The sequence below is a fragment of the Salmo trutta genome, chromosome 3, assembly GCF_901001165.1.
Source record: "Salmo trutta chromosome 3, fSalTru1.1, whole genome shotgun sequence".
Classification (NCBI taxonomy): domain Eukaryota; kingdom Metazoa; phylum Chordata; class Actinopteri; order Salmoniformes; family Salmonidae; genus Salmo; species Salmo trutta.
In genome coordinates, this window is record NC_042959.1 from 72079380 (window position 1) to 72093943 (window position 14564).

The window sequence follows — 14564 nt, forward strand, 5'->3', positions numbered from 1 at the left end:
GATACAAGTGTAAATAGCAACAATTGTATTTTCTTTGTCTACTTATTCCCTCTGAAAAAAAGCAGGATATAAACTTTACAGTGGTGCAAAAGCCTGGTTGATATGCTGATAATGTACTACTGACAAATCAATATCAGCGATACAGTAACAAAGTCACAAAATGAACCTTGTTTGGTTTCAGGAACCCTGGGCCAGGAAGAATTTACTTGCAGAGACCTGACGGTGATGGTGAGAGAGGGAGGTATGAAATTCACACACACACACACACACACACACTACAACATGATATCATTATATTGTCTGTCATCTAGAAAATGACACCCCATAAGGACAGAGTCCAACCCATTCTGAGTGATGCATGACAGTCCACAGTCCATCCATGTAAACACAACGCATCCATCACACATATCCCAGATGACTTGATTCTTATCACTGATTCAGACCTAACATATTAGGGCATAAATCAATCAAATCTAATTGATAAAGCCCTTTTTTTTTACATTTGCAGTTGTCACAAGGTGTTTTAAATGTTTCTGTCTACAGGGCTCCTGAGTGGCGCAGTGGTCTAAGGCACTGCATCTAAGTGCTAGAGGCATCACTACAGACCCTGGTTCAGTAGTCTAGGGCACTGCATCTCAGTGCTAGAGGCATCACAGCAGACCCTGGTTCAGTGGACTAGGGCACTGCATCTCAGTGCTAGAGGCATCACAGCAGACCCTGGTTCAGTAGTCTAGGGCACTGCATCTCAGTGCTAGAGGCGTCACTACAGAACCTGGTTAGATTCCAGGCTGTATTACAACCGGTTGTGATTGGGAGTCCCATAGGGCTGCACACAATTGGCCCAGCGTCGTCCGGGTTAGCGTTTGGCTGGGGTAGGCCGTCATTGTAAATAAGAATTTGTTCTTAACTGACTTGCCTAGTTAAATAAAGGTTACATAAAATACAAGCAAAAAAACATACTGATGCTGTCAGGTAGTGTGTTTGCAAACACGGCATCAAAACATTAACATCCCTGGTCAATGCAATCTATTGACCATCTGTTGACCAATTCAAGACTGAATGCATCTGTGTATACTTTAGATCTGTGGTTTCCAACCTGTTTCAGCTACTGTACAACCAGCTGAATTTTGCTCTGCCCGGAGTACCCCTGAAGTACCCCCTCATGTGCATTTTTCCAGTAGGCCTATGGTCTGATGAGTCTTCTGAGTGAAGACATGGTCGATGTCTTTCATGCCCGAGTCCCCCAGCAGCTGAGTCGAGCTCTTGGGCTGATGAGCACCCCCTGTGGATAGGTCAGGTACCCTCAGGAGTCCTAGTACCCCTGGTTGGGAACCACTGCTTTAGATGCTCTTCTGTATGGTTGAATTCTCTGTGGGGGTCAATGCAATGTTGACCCTGTTTCACATTCTAGTTTCCTCTACCCTGTCCACAGCACTGCATACTCTGAGGGCTATGGGGACAATAGACCCCAACTGTACTGTGCCATCCCATAAGTTGTTCTGTTGAGTCCAGAGACAGGTGTCTAACATGTGACACAGCAGTCCATCATTGACACAAGCAGTACATGTTTCTGGTATCCCTGTGGGTCATGAACAATCACATGTGTGTGGCAAACCTGTTGTGTTGTGTTGATGTGTGTATTTAAGACTAAGCCATGTGTACCATGCACTTCAGTACAGTTGGCCTAGAGTTATTCCCATGCAAGTGTTATAAAGCAGTCTTATACTGTGAGTGCAGTCTGTAAGTAAGTACGCACAGTGGTAGCCTAGCCTACGTGTGGGCTTCCATAGGTCTTCTGGGTGCAGTGGTAGACATGCCAGGAGGACAGTCTGTGAATATTATGGTCTGTCACCAGTGGCCTAGAGTTTCCCTGGAGACCATGTGACTGGTATTTTTTCTCCTGTCTTTTTAGGAGTTGTGTTTATTATGGGATGTTGGTGGCTGGAGTATTATGGTCTGTCAGAGAGCGGGCGGGAGGAGGAGTGTCTCCATGACAACGGGGTTGCTAAGGGGCTGGGACTGAAGGGGAAGGGTGTGTGTGCAGTAGAAGTGTGTGTGTGTGTAGAGGGGGGAGGTGCGTGCAGGCTGAGTATTATGGTCTGTCCGTTGCGAGGTAACTATGCAGAGTTGTGTGAGTGTTACAGAACGCCGAGGGAGGGGGGATTATTCTGGGATGTCTGCCCCCTTTGTGTGTTTGTGAGGATGTTAGCTAAGCTCTGCTAGCCACTGAGGCTGGGGGAGAGAAGGGGGACGGAGAGTGTGCAACGTGTTTTGCGGGGTCATTAACGAAATATTTTACTGGATATTGTTGCTCATTAATTTATATTAAAGACTAATACCATTGCTGAGAGACAAATATTACACGAAGGAAACCCATATCTAACAGGGACTACAGTAAGTTTCTCACAAGTCTTAGGGGTTTCACTTGAACCCTGACTGTAACTTTGCCTAAATTGAGTTTGTATCGCGAGTGGGGCAGTATTCCAGAGTACTATAATGTACCTTTCTATTCAATAGACGATGATTGACGGGTGTCCATTGCTACAGCTTCCTGTGCGGTGTGGACAGAGGCATGCCAGTTGAAAACAAATGTTTTTCGATGTAATAAGATAGTTAACATGTCACACCGTGACCTGTCAATGTAATAAATACTTCTTATTATTCGAGAAATATCAATAGGATTGCTAATTCAAGCAAATGATTTTTTTTCTTTTTACAGCGACCTCCCCTCCCCAGGACACCCCCGTTCCATTCTCCACCACCCACACGTCATTTGCCCTCCTCCCTCACAAGATCGGGTAGGGTTCGGTGGAGGGATTAGCTCGCTTTTAATTTAAATTAATTACTATTGAAATATGTCGGGAAGCGAGGACGAGAGGGAAGACTTGGAACCTACCGGACTTGCACATGGTAAGACAGCGTCAGCGATCTATTTTTTTCAGAACAAGCTTGCAGGTTGGTAACGTTAGTTAACGTTACGTTAGCTAGTTAGCTAGCTACTCAAGTCTGGTGCTAGTAGTGACAATTTACATTAGGCAGCCCAGTTCGATAGCTAGCCGAATGTTTTGCTTCTACACTAGCTGGCAAACTTGATAGCACGCTAGCTAGCTACCAATAGAGAGTGCGTAAATATTTGCACTGTCAATGCATGCGTGTTGTTGTTAGAAGTTGCGTCCACGACCATTTGCTGGCAGTCACACGAGTCATGCCTCTGTTTGGTACTGAACTGGCAGCTGGCGTGCAGTGCGTTCTTTATATCAAAATCTATCCAAAACACTGTCAATAAAGCTTGTCTGGAGCTGACAGTTTTAGAATTGTATACAAATCCGTCGGTAATTTCTGAATATTTTTTTATTAATATAATTATCTCAACCAATTATGCATTTTATTCAATCAATTCCTGTACTCTTTCCATCGGCAGATGAGGAGGAACCAGAAGAGGCTGTGTCTGACGTCGAGGTCCCCACCAAGTCAAAGAAGAAGAAGAAAGCCAAGAAGAGCCGTGAGAGCAGGATCAGCAAGAGACCAAGACCTGTCAGAGAGGTAGGATGGGCATGATCCTTCCTTACATGAAGTATCCTAGTCACTGATATCAGGGATTTCTCCAAGGAAGTTGGGAGGGAAGAATGCATTTTGAAGTATAATAATAACAACACAGATAGCCCCTAGCCTTTGACCCTTTTGACCTGTCCTTAGTATACTTTTTTAGCATTTGTGAGATTTTTTTCTTCTTCATATTTGCATCTATGTTGACTTATTTTGTTTCCTCTCAGGAGGTGCCAGTCAGCTCACCAGAACCCTTCTTAGCAGTAGAGCAAGTAGCGAGGGAGGAGGAAGAGGGAGGAGGAGGAGGTAGGGCCAGGTCAGAAAGCGAGGGAAGTGATTACGCCCCGAGGGGGAAGAAGAAGAAGCGCTCCAGCTCCTCCAAAGACAAGAAGAAGGGAGGAGGGACGAGTGGAGAGAAGGAGAAAGGAGGAGGAGGCTCATCCAGCTCCAAGAGTAAACGCAAAGAACCAGAACTAGAGAAAGATGAGGATGATGAGGATGATGATGATGAAGATAGCCAGGTGAGGATGAAGGCTACGAGGATGTGGGGTGAACGAGGGAGTCGTTGGAGCTGTTCTCTGTTTGGATTTGAAGCAGCCCCGGCAATGCACTTAATGACCCTGTTGGCTCAGTGACCCTGAATGTAATGATATCCTAACTCCGCCCCTCTCTAGGAGCCCAAGAGCTCCACTCAGCTGCTGGAGGACTGGGGCATGAAAGACATCGACCATGTCTTCACTCAGAAGGACTACACCACCATCACCAACTACAAGGCCTTCAGCCAGTTTGTCAGGTTAACACACCTCTCTCACGTCTCATGCTTTCTACTTGCTTTTTGCTATTCTCCTTCTGTTTCCACTGTAGCAGGTTTCACTACCACTTCACCTGGATGACGCAGCTTTTGTGGATCGGGGGAGAAAGTTACTTCATATCTGTGTGTGACTGAGCTAGCTACGACCAGTCTGAAACTGCCCCTACTTCTACCCCAAACTTAAACTAACATAGCAGGCGTGAAAAGATGCTTGAACGGAGTCCCCACATCTGTTTTTCAGAGCAAATGGAAGTTATGTTGAAAATACTGTTTACCTGAAAACCGCAAACATCCACTTTCTGCCGGTCCCCCGCAGAGTGCCCCAAACTTAACCTCTGCCTCTCCTTTGGCCTTACTTCCCCAGACCCCTCATCGCAGCCAAGAACCCTAAGATCGCTGTGTCCAGGATGATGACTCTGATGATGGCCAAGTGGAGGGAGTTCAGCACCAACAACCCTCTGAAGGTAACACAACCCAATACAAGGCATTGCTATTACATAACATTACATTACATTGCTATGACATTACATTGTTATTAGATGACATTACATTGCTATTACAATACATTCCAAATGTATTTTGACTATGATTGCGTGTTCTTTATAGCAACGGTCCTGATTTCCATCCTGCGTTGTCTAACCCTCTGTAGGGCTGTGCCAGTGCCAACGCAGCCCTGGCAGCTGCCAACGTGGCTGCGGCCGTGGAAAGCATGGTGGTGGCAGGGACAGAGGCAGGAGGGGATACAGGGGCGGGGGGTAGTGCCGCTAAAGACTCCCCTCCAACTGCACCCGCTTCCGTACCTGTAGCTGTGCCCGCCGTGCCTGCACCCCCACTCCGCAAGGCCAAGACCAAAGAGGGCAAAGGTGAGGAACAAGTTAAAGGAATGCTGATGGAGGGAGCATGTATAATATTATTGTTGGGTATTCGTTGTAGAATAAGGGAATAATTGAACTCCATCTCCCTCTGCAGGCCCCAATGCTCGCAGGAGGTCCAAGCCCAACCCTAAGCCCGCCCCCAAGCCCAAAGCCAAGAAGGTGGCTCCGCTCAAGATCAAACTGGGAGGCTTCAACAGCAAGAGGAAGAGATCCTCGGTAAGAACATTAACTTGTCTGAGAATCAACTGATATGCAGTAACTCTTGCCATACTTCTGTCCCACAATTCTATCATTGTATCTTTATCTCTGTTTCTCTCTCTCCCTGTGTTGTCAGAGTGAGGAGGATGAGCTCGACGTGGAGAGTGACTTTGACGACGGGACCTTTGAAGTGTCGGACGGCTCCAACAGCCACAGCAGCCGCTCCAAGAAGAAGGCCAAGACCGCCAAGAAGAAGAAGAAAGGTTGGCATGGAAACGCAACTGTCATCTCTTGACCTCTCATTCTATGTAATGGAGGTGTCTACATGCTATAGCTTGGGGCTATAGCATGTAGACTAGTGGTCAGTCACATACCTTAGATCAGGAGAGCTATTGGGGGTGCAGGCTTTTGTTCCAGTCCAGCACTAACACACTTGATTCAACTAATTGTGTTGTTGATGATCATGTGATTAGAGGAATCAGATGTAGTTGCTCTGGGCTGAAACCAAGGACCTGGCTCTCCGCCAATCCTCTGATAATATTAGATGTTTTTAACAGGACCATCATCATGTACCACCCCCCCCGCCTAACTCCTCTTCCCTCCTAACCCCCCCTCCTAACTCCTCTTCCCTCCTAACCCCCCCAACTCCTCCTCTTCCCTCCTAACCCCCCCTCCTAACTCCTCTTCCCTCCTAACCCCCCCCAACTCCTCCTCTTCCCTCCTAACCCCCCCTCCTAACTCCTCTTCCCTCCTAACCCCCCCAACTCCTCCTCTTCCCTCCTAACCCCCCCAACTCCTCCTCTTCCCTCCTAACCCCTCCCCCAACTCCTCTTCCCTCCTAACCCCTCCCCCAACTCCTCTTCCCTCCTAACCCCCCCTCCTAACTCCTCTTCCCTCCTAACCCCCCCTCCTAACTCCTCCTCTTCCCTCCTAACTCTCCCTCCTAACTCCTCCTCTTCCCTACTAACTCTCCCTCCTAACTCCTCCTCTTCCCATCCCAGTTGAGGAGGATGGTGACGGCTATGAGACAGACCACCAGGACTACTGTGAGGTGTGCCAGCAGGGAGGGGAGATCATCCTGTGTGACACCTGTCCCAGGGCCTACCACATGGTCTGTCTGGACCCCGACATGGAGAAGGCCCCCGAGGGCAAGTGGAGCTGCCCCCACTGTGTAAGTACACAATGTACCCAGTCTGAAGCCGGCCCATAGTCCAACCCATGGCTAGGTAGAGTTTACACCATATTGCTTGTATACACTGTATGTATTTTCTCTTTAATGACTAAAGATTGGTGTGATATCCTATTTTTGATGTTGACCTTTTTCTATCCTGGTCCTTCTCTCTTTCACTCCTCCTATCTTTCACTCTCCTTCCCTTTGTCCTTCATCACCCCCCCTTCCTCCCCTCTCTGGTTCTGCCCCCTTTCCCCCACTCTCGCTCACCCTCCATCATTCCACTCCCCTCTCTTCCCATTTCCTCTCAACACCCCCCCACCTCTTCCCTCCCTCTCCCTCCTCACTCCCCTTCCTGCACTCTCACTATCCCCTCCGCCACCCCCCTCCCGCATTCTTGTCCCCCCCTCCCCCTCCTGCTCTCTCCTCCCACTCTCTTGTTGTTCCTCCCTCCCTCCCTCCCTGCAGGAGAAAGAGGGGATCCAGTGGGAGGCCAGAGAGGAGCTGTCTGAGGGAGAGGGGGAGGACGAGGAGGTGGGGAGGGATGAGGGATGGGTCGAGGAGGAGGATGACCATCACATAGAGTTCTGCAGGGTGTGTAAGGATGGAGGAGAGCTGCTGTGCTGTGACACCTGTACCTCCTCCTACCACATCCACTGTCTCAACCCCCCCCTCCCCGAGATACCCAACGGGGAATGGATCTGCCCACGCTGCATGGTGAGCTCTGCCACCCTGTGTGTGTGTGTGTGTGTGTGTGTGTGTGTGTGTGTGTGTGTGTGTGAGAGAGAATGAATCTCAACGTATGGGTGTTGGATGTAAATTATTATTAAAGAGAACATGTTCTGTTATACTTGTGTGGGTGGCTACACCTACATCATATGGAATTCTTGATTTGAGTTGAGTCAGCTATACAGCTGCCATTTCACTCTCATTTCCGATCTCTCCTCATATACGCTGGCATTGCTTTTTTAAATTTATAATGACGAAAGATTGCAGATAGAAATGCAATATGTAGTGTTGCCTTGATTGACAAAGAAGGTATTTTTTACACAAGATATTTCTTTGTGAATGTATATCTGATTGTTCCTGAATTTCCCTCAGTGCCCGGGCATGAAGGGTAAAGTCCAGAAGGTTCTGACCTGGAAGTGGGGTGAACCTCCGCCCCCTACACCTGTGCCCCGCCCCCTGGACCTCCCAGCCGAGGCCCCAGACCCTGTCCCATTGGCCGGCCGACCAGAGAGGCAGTTCTTTGTCAAATGGTGCAACATGTCTTACTGGCACTGCTCCTGGGTCCAAGAGCTACAGGTAACACGCACAACCAGCAATTTGCCACTGTAAAATTCAGGCTCAATTAGGGCTGTGGCGGCCATGACATTTTGTCAGACTGTTATTGTCATGCAAAAGTCTGCCGGTCTCATGGTAATTGACCGTTAATTAACATAAACACGTTAGGGGTCAGAATGTGGTCGGACCATCACATAATTGGCATATATATTACTCTTACAGAATTTCCACGTTGGCGAGGATATTGGAAATGTAATCAAAGCCTACTGGATGATTAACTAGGACAGAAGAATTTATAACTGACTTTTTCCGACATAACATAGGTACAGCAGATGCCCTTATTGTATGGGACACTTTTAAATGTGCCTTTAGAGGCCATGCAATTCAGTACTCATCGATAAAACATAAGCAATTTAGGTCAAAAGAGTACATATTAACAAAGGAAATTGAAGGACTAACAGTACAGGTAGATAGCAATAAAAACTGTACATAGAGGCACAGAATAAGTTACGAGGAAAAACAAAAAGAAATGGAGGAACTTATTCTAGAAAGATCCAGTGTGATATATTATAAAAATAAAGCAAACTGGATGGAATATGGGGAAAATGCACCAAATTATTTTTCGATCAATCAATGTTTTGAAAAATGTGTTACAAGTGATGGAGTCACTCATGATTCACCGAAATCATGAGCTGGTGCACGATATCTAAGGAAGTCTCGAGCTATTGCTCACCTGAGGTAGAGGTAGAGTATCGCCTGAGGTAGAGCATCTCATGATAAGCTGTAGACCACACTACCTACCGAGAGAGTTTTCATCTGTATTCTTCGTAGCTGTTTACATACCACCACAGTCAGAGGCTGGCACTAAGACAGCATTGAATGGGCTGTATTCCGCCATAAGCAAACAAGAAAACGCTCACCCAGAAGCGGCGCTCCTAGTAGCCGGGGACTTTAACCTGTTGGGGATAGGGGGCAGTATTTGCACGGCCGGATAAAAAACGTACCCGATTGAATCTGGTTACTACTCCTGCCCAGTAACTAGAATATGCATATAATTGTTTGATTTGGATAGAAAACACCCTAAAGTTTCTAAAACTGTTTGAATGGTGTCTGTGAGTATAACAGAACTCATTTGGCAGGCCAAGACCTGAGAAGATTCCAAACAGGAAGCGCTCTCTCTGACTTTCTTGGCCTTCTTGATCATCTCTAACCAAAACAGGGGATCTCTGGCATGACGTGACATTTTCTAACGCTCCCATAGGCTCTCAGAAGGCGCCAGAACGATGAATGGGGGCTTTGCAGGCCCTGGCTGAAAAACAGTAGCGCATTTTGTAAGTGGTCGATCTGAGGACAATGAGACTGGAGGCGCGTGCACGAGCCGACACCATGTTTACTTTCTCTCTCTTTGAACGAAAACAACGACTCCCGGTCGGAATATTATCGCTTTTTTACGAGAAAAATAGCATAAAAATGTATTTTAAACTGCGTTTGACATGCTTTGAAGTACGATAATGGAATATTTATAATTTTTTTGTCACGAAACGCGTCGGGCGCGTCACCCTTCTTTACCCTTCGGATAGTGTCTTGAACGCACCAACAAAACGCCGCTATTTGGATATAACTATGGATTATTTGGAACCAAACCAACATTTGTTATTGAAGTAGAAGTCCTGGGAGTGCATTCTGACGAAGAACAGCAAAGGTAATCAAACTTTTCTAATAGTAAATCGGAGTTTGGTGAGTACCACACTTGGTGGGTGTCAAAAAAGCTAGCCTGTGATGGCCGGGCTATCTACTCAGAATATTGCAAAATGTGCTTTCACCGAAAAGCTATTTTAAAATCGGACATAGCGAGTGCATAAAGGAGTTCTGTATCTATAATTCTTAAAATAATTTATGTTTTTTGTGAACGTTTATCGTGAGTAATTTAGTAAATTCACCGGAAGTGTTCGGTGGGAATGCTAGTCACATGCTAGTCACATGCTAATGTAAAAAGCTGTTTTTTGATATAAATATGAACTTGATTTAACAAAACATGCATGTATTGTATAACATAATGTCCTAGGATTGTCATCTGATGAAGATCATCAAAGGTTAGTGCTGCATTTAGCTGTCTTCTGGGTTTTTGTGACATTATATGCTAGCTTGAAAAATGGGTGTCTGATTATTTCTGGCTGTGTACTCTGCTGACATAATCTAATGTTTTGCTTTCGTTGTAAAGCCTTTTTGAAATCGGACAGTGTGGTTAGATTAACGAGAGTCTTGTCTTTAAATAGCTGTAAAATAGTCATATGTTTGAGAAATTGAAGTAATAGCATTTCAAAGGTATTTGAAAATCGCGCCACAGGATTCAACTGGCTGTTACGTAGGTGGGACGAATTCGTCCCGCCGGTCCTAGAGAGGTTAACGAGAGTCTTGTCTTTAAAATGGTGTAAAATAGTCATATGTTTGAGAAATTGAAGTAATAGCATTTCTAAGGTATTTGAATATCGCGCCACGGGATTACACTGGCTGTTGAGTAGGTGGGACGCGTCCCACTGGCCCAGAGAGGTTAATGCAGGGAAACTTAAATTAGTTTTACCAAATTTCTATCAGCATGTTAAATGTGCAACCAGAGGAAAAATAACTCTGGACCACCTATACTCCACACACAGAGCCACATACAAGGCTCTCCCTCACCCTCCATTTGGCAAATCTGACCATAATTCTATTCTCCTGATTCCTGCTTACAAGCAAAAATTCAAGCAGGAAGCACCAGTGACTAGATCAATAAAAAAGTGTTCAGATGAAGCAGATGCTAAGCTACAGGACTGTTTTGCTAGCATAGACTGGAATATGTTCCGGGATTCCTCCGATGGCATTGAGGAGTACACCACATCTGTCTTTGGCTTCATCAATAAGTGCATCGATGATGTTGTCCCCACAGCGATTGTACGTACATACACTAACCAGAAGCCATGGATTATAGGCAGCATCCGCACTGAGCTAAAGGCTAGAGCTTCTGCTTTCAAGGAGCGGAACTCTAACCGGGAAGCTTATAAGAAATCCCGCTATGCCCTTCAACGAACCATCAAACAGGCAAAGTGTCAATACAGGACTAAGATCGAGTCGTACTACACCGGCTCTGATGCTCGTCGGATGTGGCAGGGCCTGCAAACCATTACAGACTACAAAGGGAAGCACAGCCAAGAGCTGCCCAGTGACACAAGCCTACCAGACGAGCTAAACTACTTCTATGCTTGCTTCAAGGCAAATAACACTGAAACATGCATGAGAGCGCCAGCTGTTCCGGAAGACTGTGAGATCACACTCGCCGCAGCCGATGTGAGTAAGACCTTTAAACAGGTCAACATTCACAAGGCTGCAGGGCCAGACCGATTACCAGCACGTGTACTGCGAGCATGCGCTGACCAACTGGCAAGTGTCTTCGCTGACATTTTCAACCTCTCCATGTCCGTGTCTGTAATACCAACATGTTTTAAGCAAACCACCATAGTGCCTGTTCCCAAGAACACTAAGGTAACCTGCCTAAATGACTACCGACCCTAAATGACTACCGCCCCAACAGATCCACAGATGATGCAGTCTCTATTGCACTCCACACTGCCCGTTTCCACCTGGACAAAAGGTACACCTATGTGAGAATGCTATTCAGCGTTCAACACCATAGTGCCCTCAAAGCTCATCAATAAGCTAAACCTACAAACCTATTCCCCCTCAGGAGACTGAAAAGATTTGGCATGGGTCCTCAGATCCTCAAAAGATTCTACAGCTGCACCATCGAGAGCATCCTGACTGATTGCATCACTGCCTGCTATGGCAACTGCTCGGCCTCCGACCGCAAAGCACTACAGAGGGTAGTGCGAACGTCCCAGTACATCACTGGGGCCAAGCTTCCTGCCATCTAGGACCTCTATATCAGGCGGTGTCAGAGGAAGGCCCTAAAAATGGTCAAAGACTCCAGCCATCCTAGTCATAGACTGTTCTCTGCTAACGCATGGCAAGCGGTACTGGAGCGTCATGTCTAGGTCCAAGAGGCTTCTAAACAGTTTCTACCCCCAAGCCATACGACTCCTAAACATCTAGTCCATGGGCTACCCAGACTATTTGCATTGCCCCCCCTCCCCCTCTTTACACCACTGCTACTCTCTGTTGTTATCTATGCGTAGTCACTTTAATAACTCTACCTACATGTGCATACTACCTCAACTAACCGGTGCCCCCGCACATTGAGTCTGTATCTGTACCCCCTGTATATAGTCTTGCTATTGTTATTTTACTGCTGCTCTTTAATTACCTGTTGCTTTTATCTCTTATTCTTATCTGTATTTTTTTTTTAAACTGCATTGTTGGTTAGGGGCTCGTAAGTAAGCATTTCACTGTAAGGTCTACACCTGTTGTATTCGGCGCACGTGACTAATGCAATTTGATTTGAACTATATTTTGAAAGAGGAGCAAAGTACTTTAAGAATATGTTTTCGTTTGTCTCCTCCATCTTCACTAACCGAAGCTAATTGTATGGATTTTTAGATTTTTAATCATCTAAATTAACATCTGTACAGAAAGACTCATGTGAAGGCCAAATTACAGAGGAGGAACTTCTTGATGCAATTAAAGCCTTTAAGTCTGTGAAAACTCCAGGGCTGGATGGCATACCAGTGGAAGTATACAAAACTTTTTTTGATATACTCAGAGGACCATTAGTTGTTGCATGTTTTAATCACTCCTATATAAACGGTAGATTATCGGACACGCTACAAGAAGGTCTGATTTCGTTATTACTGAAACAGGATCCAAGGGGTATATATAAAGATCCAGTCCATTTAAAAAAATTATAATTGGAGGCCTCTTACACTTCAGTGTTGTGATGCAAACATTTTAGCTAAATGCTTGGCGCATAGAATTAAAAAGGTTTTGTCAGATTTTTTTTACATGGACGATACATTGGAGATACATTGGAGATAATACACTGCTCAAAAAAATAAAGGGAACACTAAAATAACACATCCTAGATCTGAATGAATGAAATAATCTTATTAAATACTTTTTTCTTTACATAGTTGAATGTGCTGACAACAAAATCACACAAAAATAATCAATAGAAATCCAATTTATCAACCCATCAACCCATGGAGGTCTGGATTTGGAGTCACACTCAAAATTAAAGTGGAAAACCACACTACAGGCTGATCCAACTTTGATGTAATGTCCTTAACATTAGTAAAGTGACTAGTGATCTATTTATTAAAGTGTCCAGTGATTTGAGTCTCTATGTAAGCAGCAGCCTCTCTGAGTTAGTGATTGCTGTTTAGCAGTCTGATGGCCTTGAGATAGAAGCTGTTTTTCAGTCTCTCGATCCCAGCTTTGATGCACCTGTACTGACCTCGCCTGGATGGTAAATTTATTTATATAGCCCTTCTTACATCAGCTAATATCTCAAAGTGCTGTACAGAAACGCAGCCTAAAACCCCAAACAGCAAGCAATGCAGGTGTTCCTGTGACTTTGGGTGCTGTAGGTGTCTTGGAGTGCATGTAGTTTGCCCCCGGTGATGGATTGTGCAGACCGCATCACCCTCTGGAGAGCCTTGCGGTTGCGGGCGGTGCAGTTGCCGTACCAAGCGGTGATACAGCCCGACAGGATGCTCTCGATTGTGCATCTGTAAAAGTTTTTGAGGGTTTTAGGTGACAAGCCAAAGTGACTCTCTGACTGGCCATGTAGTCATGAGTGAACAGGGAGTACAGGAGGGGGCTGAGCATGCACCCTTGTGGGGACCCAGTGTTAAGGGTCAGCGAAGTGGAGATGTTGTTTCCTACCTTCACCACCTGGGGGTGGCCAATCAGAAAGTCCAGGACCCAATTGCACAGGTCAGAGTTGAGACCAGGGCCTCCAGCTTAATGATGAGCTTGGAGGGTACTATGGTGTTGAATGTTGAGCTGTAGTCAATGAACAGCATTCTTACATAGGTATTTCTCTTGTCCAGATGGGATTGTGCAGTGTGATGGCGATTGAATCGTCTGTGGACCTGTTGGGGCGGTATGCAAACTGAAGTGGGTCTAGGGTGGCAGGTAAGATGGTGATATGATCCTTGACTAGTCTCTCAAAGCACGTCATGATGACAGAAGTGAGTGCTATGGGGCGGTAGTCATTTAGTTCAGTTATCTTTGCCTTCTTGGGTACAGGAACAATGGTGGCCATCTTGAAGCATGTGGGGACAGCAGACTGAGATAGGGAGTGATTGAATATGTCCGTAAACACACCAGCCAGCTGGTCTGCGCATGCTCTGAGGAGGCGGCTAGGGCTGCCATCTGGGCCAGCAGCCTTGCAAGGGTTAACACTTTTAAATGTCTTACTCATGTCGGCCACGGATAAGGAGAGGGTAGCAATGTATTATCCTCAAAGCGGGCAAAGAAGGGGTTTAGTTTGTCTGGAAGCGAGACGTCGGTGTCCGTGACGTGGCTGGTTTTCTTTTTGTAGTCCCCGATTTTCTGTAGACCCTGCCATATACGTCTCGTGTCTGAGCCATTGAATTGCGACCTCACTTTGTCCCTATACCGACATTTCGCTTGTCTGATTGCCTTGTGGAGTGAATAACTACACTGTTTGTATTCGGCCATATTCTCAGTCCTCTTTCCATGGTTAAATGTGGTGATTCGCGCTTTCAGTTTTGCGCGAATTCCG

At 46.0% G+C, this 14564-nt stretch overlaps 1 protein-coding gene across 5 annotated transcripts in view; it reads left to right on the forward strand.

Moving 5' to 3' along the window:
* The first annotated feature begins 2096 nt into the window (after positions 1-2096).
* The window catches only part of LOC115187718 (chromodomain-helicase-DNA-binding protein 4), a 49573-nt gene continuing 37105 nt past the window's right edge, over positions 2097-14564 (forward strand). For 2 of the 5 annotated variants that reach the window (XM_029746716.1, XM_029746743.1), the window contains exons 1-12: positions 2196-2394; positions 2720-2910; positions 3422-3543; positions 3774-4067; positions 4221-4339; positions 4722-4821; positions 5007-5220; positions 5327-5448; positions 5567-5693; positions 6432-6601; positions 7070-7318; positions 7703-7906. In XM_029746716.1, the coding sequence (XP_029602576.1) occupies positions 2856-2910; positions 3422-3543; positions 3774-4067; positions 4221-4339; positions 4722-4821; positions 5007-5220; positions 5327-5448; positions 5567-5693; positions 6432-6601; positions 7070-7318; positions 7703-7906 (1776 nt within the window). In that variant the 5' untranslated portion in view covers positions 2196-2394; positions 2720-2855. Of the gene's footprint in view, positions 2114-2193; positions 2395-2517; positions 2602-2719; positions 2911-3421; positions 3544-3773; positions 4068-4220; positions 4340-4721; positions 4822-5006; positions 5221-5326; positions 5449-5566; positions 5694-6431; positions 6602-7069; positions 7319-7702; positions 7907-14564 lie in introns of those variants that run through there. The other 3 variants (XM_029746725.1, XM_029746734.1, XM_029746750.1) reach the window with 3 other exon arrangements.